The following is a 13,391-nucleotide window of genomic DNA, read 5'->3' on the forward strand; positions in this document are numbered from 1 at the left end:
TATTGAATGAATGAATGAATGAATGAAAGATCAATAATTTTTTGTTTCCTTTGCTAATGTCACCATTTCAGTCAACATAATTACCTTCAACTAGCTGCATAGAAGAGAATAAAATCCAGTTTCAAAAGATAACTGCAAATTTTCTAGTTACAGAATAATCACACAAAATAATATTAAATGTCTAAAAACTTCTTTCTTAAGTCAACATTTGTAGAAAATTACATAACTATAAAAGTTATTTGTGTTTAGTAATGGGAAGATAAACTGAGTCAACGAGATCCCAGAAGACTCATGATTTGATGGCAAAATTAACAATTGGGCCATTATTATCACTCACGCAATGGAAAAAAAAAACCCACAAGAGGAATTAATCTTAAAAAAAAAAAAAAAAGCAAAAGATTCTATATTCAAAATTACACAAAGTTTTCGGTGTAAGAACGTGTTTGAAAATGCCTATAGATATCACAAATTCAGTTGCATATGTGTCAGTGATAGCCTGACTCAGCTGTCTTTTATCTTTCAACTAAGCATATTATATAGTAGTAATTGTCTATTAGGGAGACCTTTTCCCTACAAGGTTTGAAAGAAAGACCATAATTAGATATGTGAATCATTATACACAGATAATGCAACTTTATAACTTTATAAAATTTTCTTAAGACTATTTACCTGAGTAATTCTTATCTCTGTTTTCATCGAGTTCAGTACTGGAGGTAGCCACTGTATCAGCCAATGCTACAAGGAACATCTGCTCCAAACGGGTAAGGCCTGGTAGACTTGAGTGCATAAGATGACTTGAAAGTACCCTAGCATGCTCCTGGCCAAAGTAAGCTGGTCCATATTGAGAAAGATTTATAACTTTTGATTTGCTTTCTCTCTTTTCTGGCTCTAAATCAATATCATCTGTTGTTATATCCTGGATTTGGAACAGCTCGGAATATTGATCCTCTGGTTGACTATCAGTATGATCTTCAAAGTTCTGTGGCATTTTTGTACTTTCTTCTGAAATTCTGTAGGATGTATCCTGATCTGCAGCAAGCAATGCATATAGTGGTAATGGAGGAATAGAATCTATCTCAGTATAATCTCGAGTACCGTCTTTCCCTATGGTGACTGTATCCTTTGCTGTACTGCCACTTACACTAATGGTTCGAGAAAGATGCCGCTTAGTTCCTTCTCCAGCATCAGGATCTCTAACTATTGCAACTTCACCTGCAATACATTTTACTAAATGAGAGAGAATGGCTTTAGCCCTTCGAACTTTACCTAAATCCATTAATTCTAATAGCTGAGTTGGATGATACTGTGGAAGAGTAGGGGAAAGTACATGTGCAGCCTCAAATAAGCCACCATCTTGAACTACAGTTGGTGAGCAAAAAACATCATCAGCAATAGTTGTTCCTTCAACAATACTTTTTCTTGACAACATGTTAGCTTTAAAGGCAGAATGATCTTGTACTGCTGTCTCTTCTGCAACAGGACTATCAGCTTCGGGGTCTCCAAATTTGACAGCATGCTTCCACTGGGCATATACATGCATTTCACAATCCATTCCCACCACCAATATCCCATCTCTTACCCAAGAAAGAGAAACAGGCAGTGAAGGTGTACCATCAACAGAAGACACCAAGTCTATAGATCTAAGAAGAACCCATCTTGATCTAACTCCTTGCTTGATACTACCACCTAGTGGTAAAGTAATGACAGCTACTCCATCCTTACTATTGGTTTGCTCAGTCACAATTCCTGAAAGCCTCCCATACATGAAGATATTAGCGCCAACCCCCACCGTGAGAATGTGGGAGCCATCTTCTTTTGACACCCAGTCCAAATGTACTAAATGCTTGATATTTGGAATAAGATATCTATCCTTGCTTAAAAGTGCATCTGATTTGCTGTACACAAACAGATTACTATCGACACTGACCCTTGAATCAAGTACACTCCCAACCTTAACCAAATCATCAAGATGAATTGTTTGTTCCAAAACCCATTCTGACCCACCCGTAGATTCACATTCAAATATACAAACATGCATGGAAAATTCTTTAGAAACAAAACCATTGTGCTGGACAGGTTGCTTATAAGCTACTGCAAGGCGACCTGTGTATGAACAACTAACAGCAACTGGTCTTCCCACAATGCTCACTGTACTGCTATTATCTTCTCCTTCATCATTCATTAGGGGCCATCTTCTCCAATGATAGGTTTCTTTCTCATTGTTTGTATTATTTGGTGGGTTTGTTTCCATACAACATTTCCAGAAGCGTACTTTATTGTCAGAACAAGTTGTAACCACTAAATAAGGTGCAAGGCATACTGGATAAATTGAAGAGGAACTCAGATGACCTTAAAAACAAAAAGTAGACAGTTACAATACTAGAACCACAAAATAAAATGCTAATAATAAAATTCTAAAATGTCATAAATTAAAAGCCACTATGGGCTTCTTCAGAGTAACTCCGCCATCCCCCACCTAACTAGTGTCCTACACTAAATGCCCATTCATTGGCCAAGATATCTATAGAAGTCTTGAACAATTGATAAAATAAAAATATGCAAAAATAATCACAAAATTTGTTTTTAGGTAATTAGGTTTAAATGAAGTAAACAAAATAAAACTCAAAAACAAAAAAAACAAGTCAACCCTTAATCAATAAATGTATTATTTGCCAGAATTTATGTATTTTTTTCACCAGAACATGCCTCACTGGACTTTCACTCTCTCTATTTTACCACTTTCATCATAGAAGCATAAGTGGTCATTGCAATTTGTCCATCAAATGTGCCAAACCTGCCCTCAAATAATCCAGCCCCTAGATTTACGCCTACCATTAATTTTTTTTTCAGACTAAACATATCAATGGAGATCTCTCCCTCTCCCTCTTCCCCTCCCCCCACCTTACCAGTGTTCACTTTAAACACTGAACCAGAAATCTCACTTATCCCAGACTGTCAAAAACTAACACTACCCACCTATAGTACAATATAAGGTGTAAATTTGAGGTCAGAAAGCCAGGGTTAAATTTCATTCCATTAATAACTCCAAAAGAGTGAAAAAGACATTTAAACATCTAAGCCTGTTCCATCTAAATAACAGGGAAGAGTTATTGTCTCCCTTGGAATATTATTATCAATAAGACATCTGAAAACACTGTATAAAGCCCCTGCAAAATATAGATTACTATAACAAGCTCCAATAAACTTACGAGAGTATATCCCAAACCTTGCAAATATTTTGAAAGATTAAAAAATTCATCTAGATCTATGTCCACCACAAAAAAACATAATAAATTCTTCTCAAGGTTATCTGTCAGTTGTGAATGCAAACCTCTTTTAGGAATAAGAAAATGCCCATACTCAATACCAGTAATTGGAAGAGTGTTGAACCTCCAATTTGGGTTCCCTAAAAACACTATTTTAGAGCTCCTTAATTAGAATTCCGTAAGTGGCAGATCATTTTAAATATAGCTTCTAGTCCTATCCTCCAAATGATCTCATCCATCTTGCTAAATTCAATATCATTTTAAGCCAAATGATAGCCTTTTATCCTACATTTTCCCCCCAAAGTATTCATCAGCCCTCATTCAAACATACTTAATAAAAGTGAGACATGACTATATGAAGTCTTAAAAATAAAACTTCAGCAATTCATACATGAATACATTTGTTCTTTGAAATTTTACTATCATAGCTTCCAAAGTATAGACAGAATACTTCAAATTAAAATATTTACACATTTTCTGTCCAGTTGACATTTATCACAAAAACAATAACAATAATAATAATAATAAATATTACCACTACTAGTAGTACTATTACTACTAACACCAGGGATGAACCCAGGGGCACTTAAGCTCTAAGCCACATCCACAGCCCTTTTTAATTTTTTTCAGTTTGAGACAGGGTCTTGCTAAGGTTCTTAGGGCCTAAGTTGCTGAAGCTGGCTTTGAACTCGGCAATCTTTCTGCTTCAGCCTGCCAAGCTGCTGGGATTACAGGCTTGCGCCATCACGCCTGGCCTCAAGAAATTATTTCTAATGAACACGTTTCTAAATAGATGTATCATTGTTATAAAACAAATCTTTATTTCAATGTCTACACAGCACATGCTTCAGAAGAGTTCATCTACTTTATTAGTCTAAGCTATAAATGCTCAGTCTTAAAAATACCTTACCTGCTGAAGGTGTTGCTCTTATCACTTCAACTGCTTCTGGGAGATCAAGATGTTGACTATATACCAGTCTAGAACTCAGAATAAGTTTACTAGCAGTTTGAAGATTGGCAATTGATGAAGAATGTGGCATGGGGCTAATGCTAGGGGAAGTTTCTGGAGATGAGTCCACATTCTTCTGTCCAGGGACTGAAAGTAGATTTTCAGATGAAATAGTTTCTGAAGCTTTGGCTTTGAAAAGAAATTATAAATTTATGAAATGTACCACCATCACTAGACACATAAATAATAATAAAATATTATTATAGCTTAAGAACTATGTCTTCTTAGAAGTACTTCTTAGGAAACAAGGCCAATTTTCAGATTTTTTTCTTGGTCTCCTTAATAAATACATATATTTTGAAGCTACTTTATTCCTTAGCGTCACCAACTCCTTTGCAGGGAAACTTTCAGGTGAGAACCATAACACTGAAGAGCTAGAAATAAACCTTTAATTATGTAGCCCAGTGTTAGAAACCTTCAAGAGTTGAGGCATTTGTTAACATACAAATTCTCAGGTCTAACCATAAAGATACTGATTCCATTGATTTGGGGTAGATTCCAATTACTTGTATTTCTAATAAGCAGACTAGCTTTTTCTTGCAAAAATGAATCATGGATCAAACTTTTAGAAATAACAGAATATTGCCTCAGATAAATAAATTTAAACTTGAATAGCTCATATAATTAGGTAGTAGCAAAGACAACACTCTGGAATGCCATCCTCTTCACTATCAAGTGCTCAAAACAAGATAATGATTTCAAGAACAAATACCAAAAAAAAAAAAAAAATTCCAAACATATTAAAATAATATTAGTTAACTGTCATTTTATAAGGTATGTTAACTTTAATCTTCTTCCAAAGAGTTTCCATATCAAGAGTGAAGGATAAATCTCTAAGCAGATTCAGTTATCTGTGTTTCCATAATAGGTGAGAGATACTTCACATTATTTTTTTATGTGTCTCTTTCCCCCTTAACAGACTGAATATATAAAGGGCAGGGATAATTTCTCATTGCTTTGTACATCTCAAGGAGTACCAGGACATTTCAAGAGATAATCTCCGTGTGCTTCTGTGAATGCTAAACATGTCAGTCTATCTTACAATGGCAGGTCAATCAATAAAAGTTATGAAAATGTTTTTCAAAAATGGAATCAGATTATAGGCATGCATCAGTCATCAAAATATAGGAGTCCCAGTTCTGGTTATGTCACTAACTAGATGTAATTCCTTAAGCAAGGCACATCACCATCTCTAGCTATTTTCTCATGACAAAATAAAACTGAACTACATCATTTCTCTTCCTATAAACCAGGCAATTGTCTACTGTATATCTCATGCTATGAAAGAAAATATGAGCAAGAAAAAAGCAAAGATTTCAGAGCTGGGAAGGCCTGATTTTGAAATGAAACTTGGTTATATAACTAAGTATATAATGAATGGAACTTGGTTAAGCCACTTACCCTTACTCCATTAGTAAATGGAGATAATATCTATTTCACATATGCAAAGAACCAATCTCAGTGCCTGGCATCCAGAAAGTACAACATATTTCCTTCCCCCAATTAAATTTAAGCCAATCATTTCATTCAGTCATAGTATAGACAACACACTGGTAATTTCAAGTTTTAGCCGTGAATGGAAGTACACATTATGTTCAACCTGCAGTGAATGTCAGAATCAAAGATAGGTGCTTCCTGTCAGAGTTGAAGAGAACATATTTGTTTGCTTCTACTATAATCTCAATGCCTATGAGCTCATACAAAACAGGGTAGGCAAGCAACTCTAACACTAATCCTGGCTTTAGGGCAACAAAAGTGGGATGCTCCCCTCACAGATTGGCAACAGAAGGTATCACGTGGTTTTTAAACCAAGTATCTGTAACTACCTCTGAAAATCTCTTCAAAGGCATCCCTGGCTCTGCACTCAATTCTACAAAATATCACATTCTCTGTGAGATAAAAATCTCTTCCTGACCAACTAGTTTTATATTCCTCAGTCTTGCATCTCTGTGAAACAACATATAATGCCAAAAATTTACTCAAAAGACTTTGAAAGATTTTTTAAAATTTCTGATGCCTCAAAACTAGACCCAACTAGGCACATGTCAAAGTTCTATTGAATTATTTGGCTCTTCTAATGACAATTCATGGCCCAGTTAGTTATGTGATAATGTGCAATATAAAAGGAATAAAAAAATACATATCATTGGTTCACTATATTAACTGCTTAATATGTGAATACTGATTAAATTACATAATTAACAGAAACAATACAATTTATTTACAAATTTTAAATATTTTTAGTTAACTAGTATAGAGCAGATTCAGTTTGAAAAAGAAATAAAAAATGTTTCAGGTAATATATATGTCAACTGACATGATTTGAACATTATACATTATATACAGGTATTGAAATGCCATACTGTGCTCCATAAATATGTCTAACTACTATGTGTCAATTAAAAATAAAAATATATTTTTAAATAAAAATGAATAATGATAAATAAATATTAGTATCTTTTTTAAAAGGGTAGATTCAGTTGATATGGCTATCCATGCAATTCTTTAATAATTATCTCTCAAAAAGTAAAATTGTTTTGTTTTTTTTTAAACAAAGAATCTGGGCTGTGAGTGTAGCTCAGTGGTAGAGCATTTGCCCAGAATGTAAAAGGCCCTAAGTTCAATTCCCAGCACTGAAAAATAAGAATGAGAAAAGAAAAGGTCTATGATCAAGCCAGGCACAGTAGTACATGCCTATAATTCCAGCAACTCAGGAGGCCAAGGTGGGAGGATCACAAGTTCAAGTTCAACCCCAGCCTCAGCAACTTAGCAAGAACCTGTCTCAAAATAAAAAAGTTAAAAGGGCTAGGAATGTACGTTATTGGTATCGTGCCCCCTGATTCAATCCCCAGTACCACAAACCAAAAACAACAGAAGAGGTCTGTGATCAATTTCTTTGCCTCATACTACAGATTTCATAATTTATTAAGAGATTAAGCTGAATGTGTATAGCAGAAATATGGATGAAGTAATTTATTATTCACATTGAAGAATTTCCTAACATTCTCCAAAGCCATTCTGCTTATAAGTTTCAGGTGCTCTATCATAGTTTATCAAATAGTAAAATAAAGATGCTAATGTTGTTATACACTCTATCAGATGGCAATGTGCACTATCAACAAAAAGTAGAATATTAATTCTGCAGACAACATCTTGAAAAAGAATTATAGTAGACATTCAATAAAGATTAATTGAAAAAATTATTTTCAATATGTAATATGCTCATAATTGGTTTGATTTTAGGATTTCCCTATTTTATAATAACCTTGAATTAAGAGTTTAGTAGATACATGTATGTATGTGTGTGTGTGTGTGTGTGTGTGTGTGTATTTCAGGGGGAAAGGGGAGCTAGGGATTGAATCCAGGGGCCTTTTACCACCTAGCTACAAAGTCCTCTTTTTTTCTGCAGAGATAATCGCTTTATGGAATAAGGCTCTGTTAATGGTACAGCTTGATGTTTAACATTTGTTCATTTGAATTTTTTTTTAAATTTTTTATTGTTGGTTGTTCAAAACATTACAAATTTCTTGACATATCATATTCCACACTTTGATTCAAGTGGGTTATGAACTCCCACCTTCACCCCATACACAGATTGCAGAATCACATCAGTTACACATCCATTGATTTACATATTGCCATACTAGTGTCTGTTGTGCTCCGCTGCCTTTCCCATCCTCCACCCTCCCCCTCCCCACCTCTCCCCTCCCCTCCCCTCCTCTCTCTCTACCCCCTCCACTGTATAACCCTGAGGGTCTCCTTCCATTTCCATGCAATTTCCCTTCTCTCTCCCTTTCCCTCCCACCTCTCATCCCTGTTAAATGTTAATCTTCTTCTCCTGCTCTTCGTCCCTACTCTGATCTTAGTTACTCTCCTTATATCAAAGAAGACATTTGGCATTTGTTTTTTAGGGATTGGCTAGCTTCACTTAGCATAATCTTCTCTAATGCCATCCATTTCCCTGTAAATTCTATGATTTTGTCATTTTTTAATGCAGAGTAATACTCCATTGTGTATAAATGCCACATTTTTTTTATCCATTCGTCTATTGAAGGGCATCTAGGTTGGTTCCACAGTCTTGCTATTGTGAACTGTGCTGCTATGAACATCGATGTAGTAGTGTCCCTGTAGCATGCTCTTTTTAGGTCTTTAGGGAATAGACCAAGAAGGGGAATAGCTGGGTCAAATGGTGGCTCCATTCCCAGCTTTCCAAGAAATCTCCATACTGCTTTCCAAATTGGCTGCACCAATCTGCAGTCCCACCAGCAATGTACAGGTGTACCCTTTTCCCCACATCCTCGCCAGCACTTGTTGTTGTTTGACTTCATAATGGCTGCCAATCTTACTGGAGTGAGATGGTATCTTAGGGTGGTTTTGATTTGCATTTCTCTGACAGCTAGAGATGTTGAGCATTTTTTCATGTACTTGTTGATTGACTGTATGTCCTCCTCTGAGAAGTGTCTGTTCAGGTCCTTGGTCCATTTGTTGATTGGGTTGTTTGTTCTCTTATTGTCTAATTTTTTGAGTTCTTTGTATACTCTGGATATTAGGGCTCTATCTGAAGTGTGAGGAGTAAAGATTTGTTCCCAAGGTGTAGGCTCCCTATTTACCTCTCTTATTGTTTCTTTTGCTGAGAAAAAACTTTTTAGTTTGAGTAAGTCCCATTTGTTGATTCTAGTTATTAACTTTTGTGCTATGGGTGTCCTATTGAGGAATTTGGAGCCCGACCCCACCGACTGTAGATCGTAGCCAACTTTTTCTTCTATCAGACGGCGTGTCTCTGATTTGATATCAAGCTCCTTGATCCATTTTGAATTCACTTTTGTGCATGGCGAGAGAAAGGGATTCAGTTAATTATTTTTACATGATTGCAAAGAGGCTACAGCTCAAACCAAAAGTAGTTTTAAACTAAACTGTCTTCATTTTCACAAAGTCCTTTTTTATTCTTGAGACAAGGTTTTTCTAAGTTGCTGGGGATGGCCTCAAACTTGAGATCCTTCTACCTCAGTCTCTCAAATTGCTGGGATTATAGACATGTACCACCACACCCAGCAAGCATATTCTATAAAGTGAATTGATTTCACATCATCTCTGTATAAACTGTAATATAATTACTTACCTAAACACGCCTGTACAGATTTAAGATGAAGGTGCCACATATGGAGAATAGAGTAATTATTGCTGTCCTTTTCAATTACTACTAGAAAAAACTTTTCTGAAAATGGTGGTGGACGATACCCTATTATTCAAAGGGAAACAATAATTAAATTAACGTGTTTCATAAGGTTAAAAAACATTTTTTAAAAGCTAAAAACATCACATGCATGGAAGTTCGGAAGAAAAAGGAATCTACAGTTTGAATATGATCTGTCCCTTCCCGCAAACTCATGCTGAAATTTAATTTCCATTGTGAGATATTAAGAAAGTGGAAATATAATTTGAGTATAGTGTATAGAGGTGGGCTTTGGGAGACAGGATTAGATATGGTCATCAGAGTCGAGCCTCCATAATTGAATACTGTGACATTTTAAGAAGAGGGAGAAAAATCACGACACATGCAAACACTCCTTATCTCTCCCCAAATGATACCCTGAGCTGCCTCAGAATTCTTCTAGCAAGGAGGACATCATCAGATACAGCCTCTCAACCTTGGCCAGAACTGTGAGCCAAAATAAATGTCATTTTTTTTAAACATAATTTACCAGGTCTGTGGTATTGTATTATTGGGCAACAGAAAAAAAAAAAAAAAGACTAATACAAGGAAAAATAGATTTTTAGAATTTTTATACCATTTTTTTGCTATTGGGTTCCTATCAAAGACTAATGAGATTGTGTCAAAAGTACACAAAAGCCAACACAAAGGGAAACCCAAGAAGGAACAATCTTTGATGTTCAAAGAATCAAAGAATAAAAATGAATACAATTTATTAAAACGTATTGATCATACTTAAAAAAAGAGTTCATCAAAATACCGAGAGAGACACATAAAGCAAGAAAGAAAAGGAAGGAACAGGAGAAGGACAGAAAAGAGAGGAGAGAAACCAAACACATAATAGCACAAGCTAGCCTCAAACAAAGCCCCCTTAAGTAACTGGGGCATTGATTCCTTTTTGGAAAATTTGCAATTAAAAGGAAAGAATGAAATAACATTTAACCTACCTTTCCTGTATGAAAATAGCATTTTTAAGATTAAAAGTAATTGGGGGAGAGGTAGCAGTGAAGGGACACAGAAACTTTGTAGAAATTTCATGTATTTTTTTATGAAAAGACATGTAAGCGTAATTTCCCCACTGACAATTATATTCTTCATAAATGAAAATTAGATCTCCACAGGAGATCTAACTATCTTTTACATTGAAAACTCATGATGACAACTCATTGGCAATGAACTTGTTAGAGCTCAAATTGTGGTTTCTAACTAACATTCCTTATTAAAAGGAACAGTATTAAAGGATAACTATATTCTTACAAAGGATATCTAAAAGATAAGCCTGAGATATCTTCTTTCTAAAAGAATGTAAGTTATCAGAATAATGAAGATGAGACAAAAGGAGTCAGAACAAACCTGAAGAGGTATACTAGTCTAGTATAGTAGGCAATGAGCATTTTAAAGAATAATGATTGCAAACTAATTGAAATGTGCTAAGTACATTAAAATCCGTAAGTTATATGAATACTTCTCTGTATATTATCATTCAATAAGGGGCTTTTTAAAAATAGATTCATAATGATATTCAAAACACAAAGAAAGCCAAACAACAAGAAATTCATCATTACACTAGGGTTAATTAGAGCACAAACTCCTTATTCTAAAATTGTCAAAGGGAAGGAACTAAGCACATATGTTTTTTCTCTAAAATAATTCTGTTTTCCAGAGCAATTAAATAGCACTAGTTGATAAGGGAATGTTTTTCTTTACAGATGTTTGCCAACTAATAAATAAACAAGAACTGATAGGGCTGGGGATGTGGCTCAAGCGGTAGCACGCTTGCCTGGCATGCGTGCAGCCCGGGTTCAATCCTCAGCACCACATACAAAATAACAAAGATGTTGTGTCCGCCAAGAACTAAAAAATAAATATTAAAAATTCTCTCTCTCTCTCTCTCTCTCTCTCTCTCTTTAAAAAAAAAACAAGAACTGATAAAAATAGAAAAATCATAATTTTTCAATCCCTAATGAAATGACTAATTTTAAGTAACTAATTTATAAATATTCAATGGAAGAAACCCAAGTTGGAGCAAGAAATATAAAACATCACCTAGGAAATTGAACCTACATATAATCAAATCTCCAGAATTAGCCTCCACTTTATAGGAAATACAGTAGACAAGAAAAAAATTCAAATGACATCGTAAGTAGTCAAAGAAGTTCCTAATAAAGAAAGTGCTCTAAAATGTTGGTGGCACAATAAAGGTGAATAGTAGGAGAATTATTTCAGATTAAAAAACTCTGGACAGACAATGAAACATAGTGTGGACCTGGTTTGGATCTGGATTCAAACAAAACAAATTAAAAACACAAAAATGTGGTGCTGGAATAACTGGGTATCCACATGTAGAAGAATAAAATTACATCCTTATTTCCTACCCTGCACAAAAATCAACCCAAAATGAATTAAAGACCTCAGAATTAGACCAGAAGCTATGTAACTCCTAGAAGATAACATAGGGTCAACACTTCAGCTTTTGCTAACAACTTTACCAATAGGACCCCTAAAACTCAGGAAATCATCCTGAGAGTTTATAAATGGGATGGCATCAAATTAAAAAGCTTCTGCACAACAAAGCAAACAATTAGGAACATGAAGAGAGAGAGAACCCACAGAGTGGGAGAAAAATCTTTGATAGCTATCTTCTGACAAAGAATTAATATCTAGAATATATAAAGAGCTCAAAAAACTTTATACCAAAAATTAAATAACTCAATTAATAAATGGGCAAATGAATTAAACAGACACTTCTCAAAAGAAGAAATACAAATTGCCAACAAATACATGAAAGATATTCAATATCATTAGCAGTTAGAGAAATGCAAACCAAAACTACACAGCAATTTCATCTCACACCAGTCAGAATGGCAGTCATCAAGAATACAAATAACAAGAAATGCTGAAGAGGGTGTGGAGAAAAAGGAACACTTTCACACTGCTGGTGGGACTGTAAATTAGTATAACAGCTAAGGAAATCAGTATGGCAGCTCCTCAAAAAGACTAGGCATGAAACCACCATATGATTCAGCTATACTACCTCTCAGCATTTACCCTGATGAATTAAAGTCATCTTACTACAGTGACACATGCATACCTATGTTTAGCAGCACAATTCACAATAGCCAAACTATGGAATCAGCCTAAGTGTCCACCAATGGATGAATGGATAAACAAAATGTAGTATATATACACAATGGAATTATATTCAGCCATAAAGAAAAAATAAAACTATGGCATTTGCAGGCAAATGGATGGAATTTGCAACTATCGTGTTACATGAAATAAGTCAGACTCAGAAGGTCAAGGGTCATATGTTTTCTCCCATATAAAAAAGCTAGAAAGGAAAAAGGAAAACAAACATGTGGGTGGATCTCATAAAAATCAAAGGTGGATCAGAAGAAGAAAGAGACTAAAGGTGGGAAGGAGGGGTGATACTGGCCAGATTATACTGTTATATTGTGTACATATACGAATATGTAACAACAAATCCCATCAATATATGTACAATTATAATGCACCAATAAAAAATGTGGGAAAATAAAAGAAAAAAGGACCACATAAGCAAAAAAGAAAGCCAACATTTTTAAAACAATTCACTGAAGAAAATACAAGCTAGTTGTTACATGATTCTAAGAATTTTTTATTAACTTGAAATGGCTAAACGTAAGCAAGTAATTTTTAGATATGCATATGGAAGTACACAGGAGTGAAATAACATGATGGCTGGATTTGCTTTGAAGTATATCAGGGAAAAAGGAAAAGAAAATATAATAGATAATGCAAGTATAATAAAATCTTAAAATCTTCAATTGATGTTATGGCATATGGAGTTGCACTCAAAATACCTTTATCCATGTTTGGTATTTTTCTTAATTAAAAGAGTAATTAATTTTAAATTTAAATTTAG

General features: G+C 34.7%; 1 protein-coding gene across 6 annotated transcripts in view; it reads right to left on the reverse strand.

Annotated features, from left to right (window-relative positions):
- Window positions 1-13,391, reverse strand: part of Dmxl2 (Dmx like 2) — a 168,340-nt gene that overhangs the window by 54,275 nt on the left and 100,674 nt on the right. For all 6 annotated transcript variants that reach the window (XM_071608261.1, XM_071608262.1, XM_027925960.3 and 3 more), the window contains 3 exons: window positions 9,395-9,514; window positions 4,177-4,404; window positions 670-2,349 (listed from right to left, as the gene is read on the reverse strand). In XM_071608261.1, coding sequence (XP_071464362.1) covers window positions 670-2,349; window positions 4,177-4,404; window positions 9,395-9,514 — 2,028 coding nt within the window. The remainder of the gene's footprint in view (window positions 1-669; window positions 2,350-4,176; window positions 4,405-9,394; window positions 9,515-13,391) is intronic.

Source organism: Marmota flaviventris, chromosome 2, assembly GCF_047511675.1.
Source record: "Marmota flaviventris isolate mMarFla1 chromosome 2, mMarFla1.hap1, whole genome shotgun sequence".
Classification (NCBI taxonomy): domain Eukaryota; kingdom Metazoa; phylum Chordata; class Mammalia; order Rodentia; family Sciuridae; genus Marmota; species Marmota flaviventris.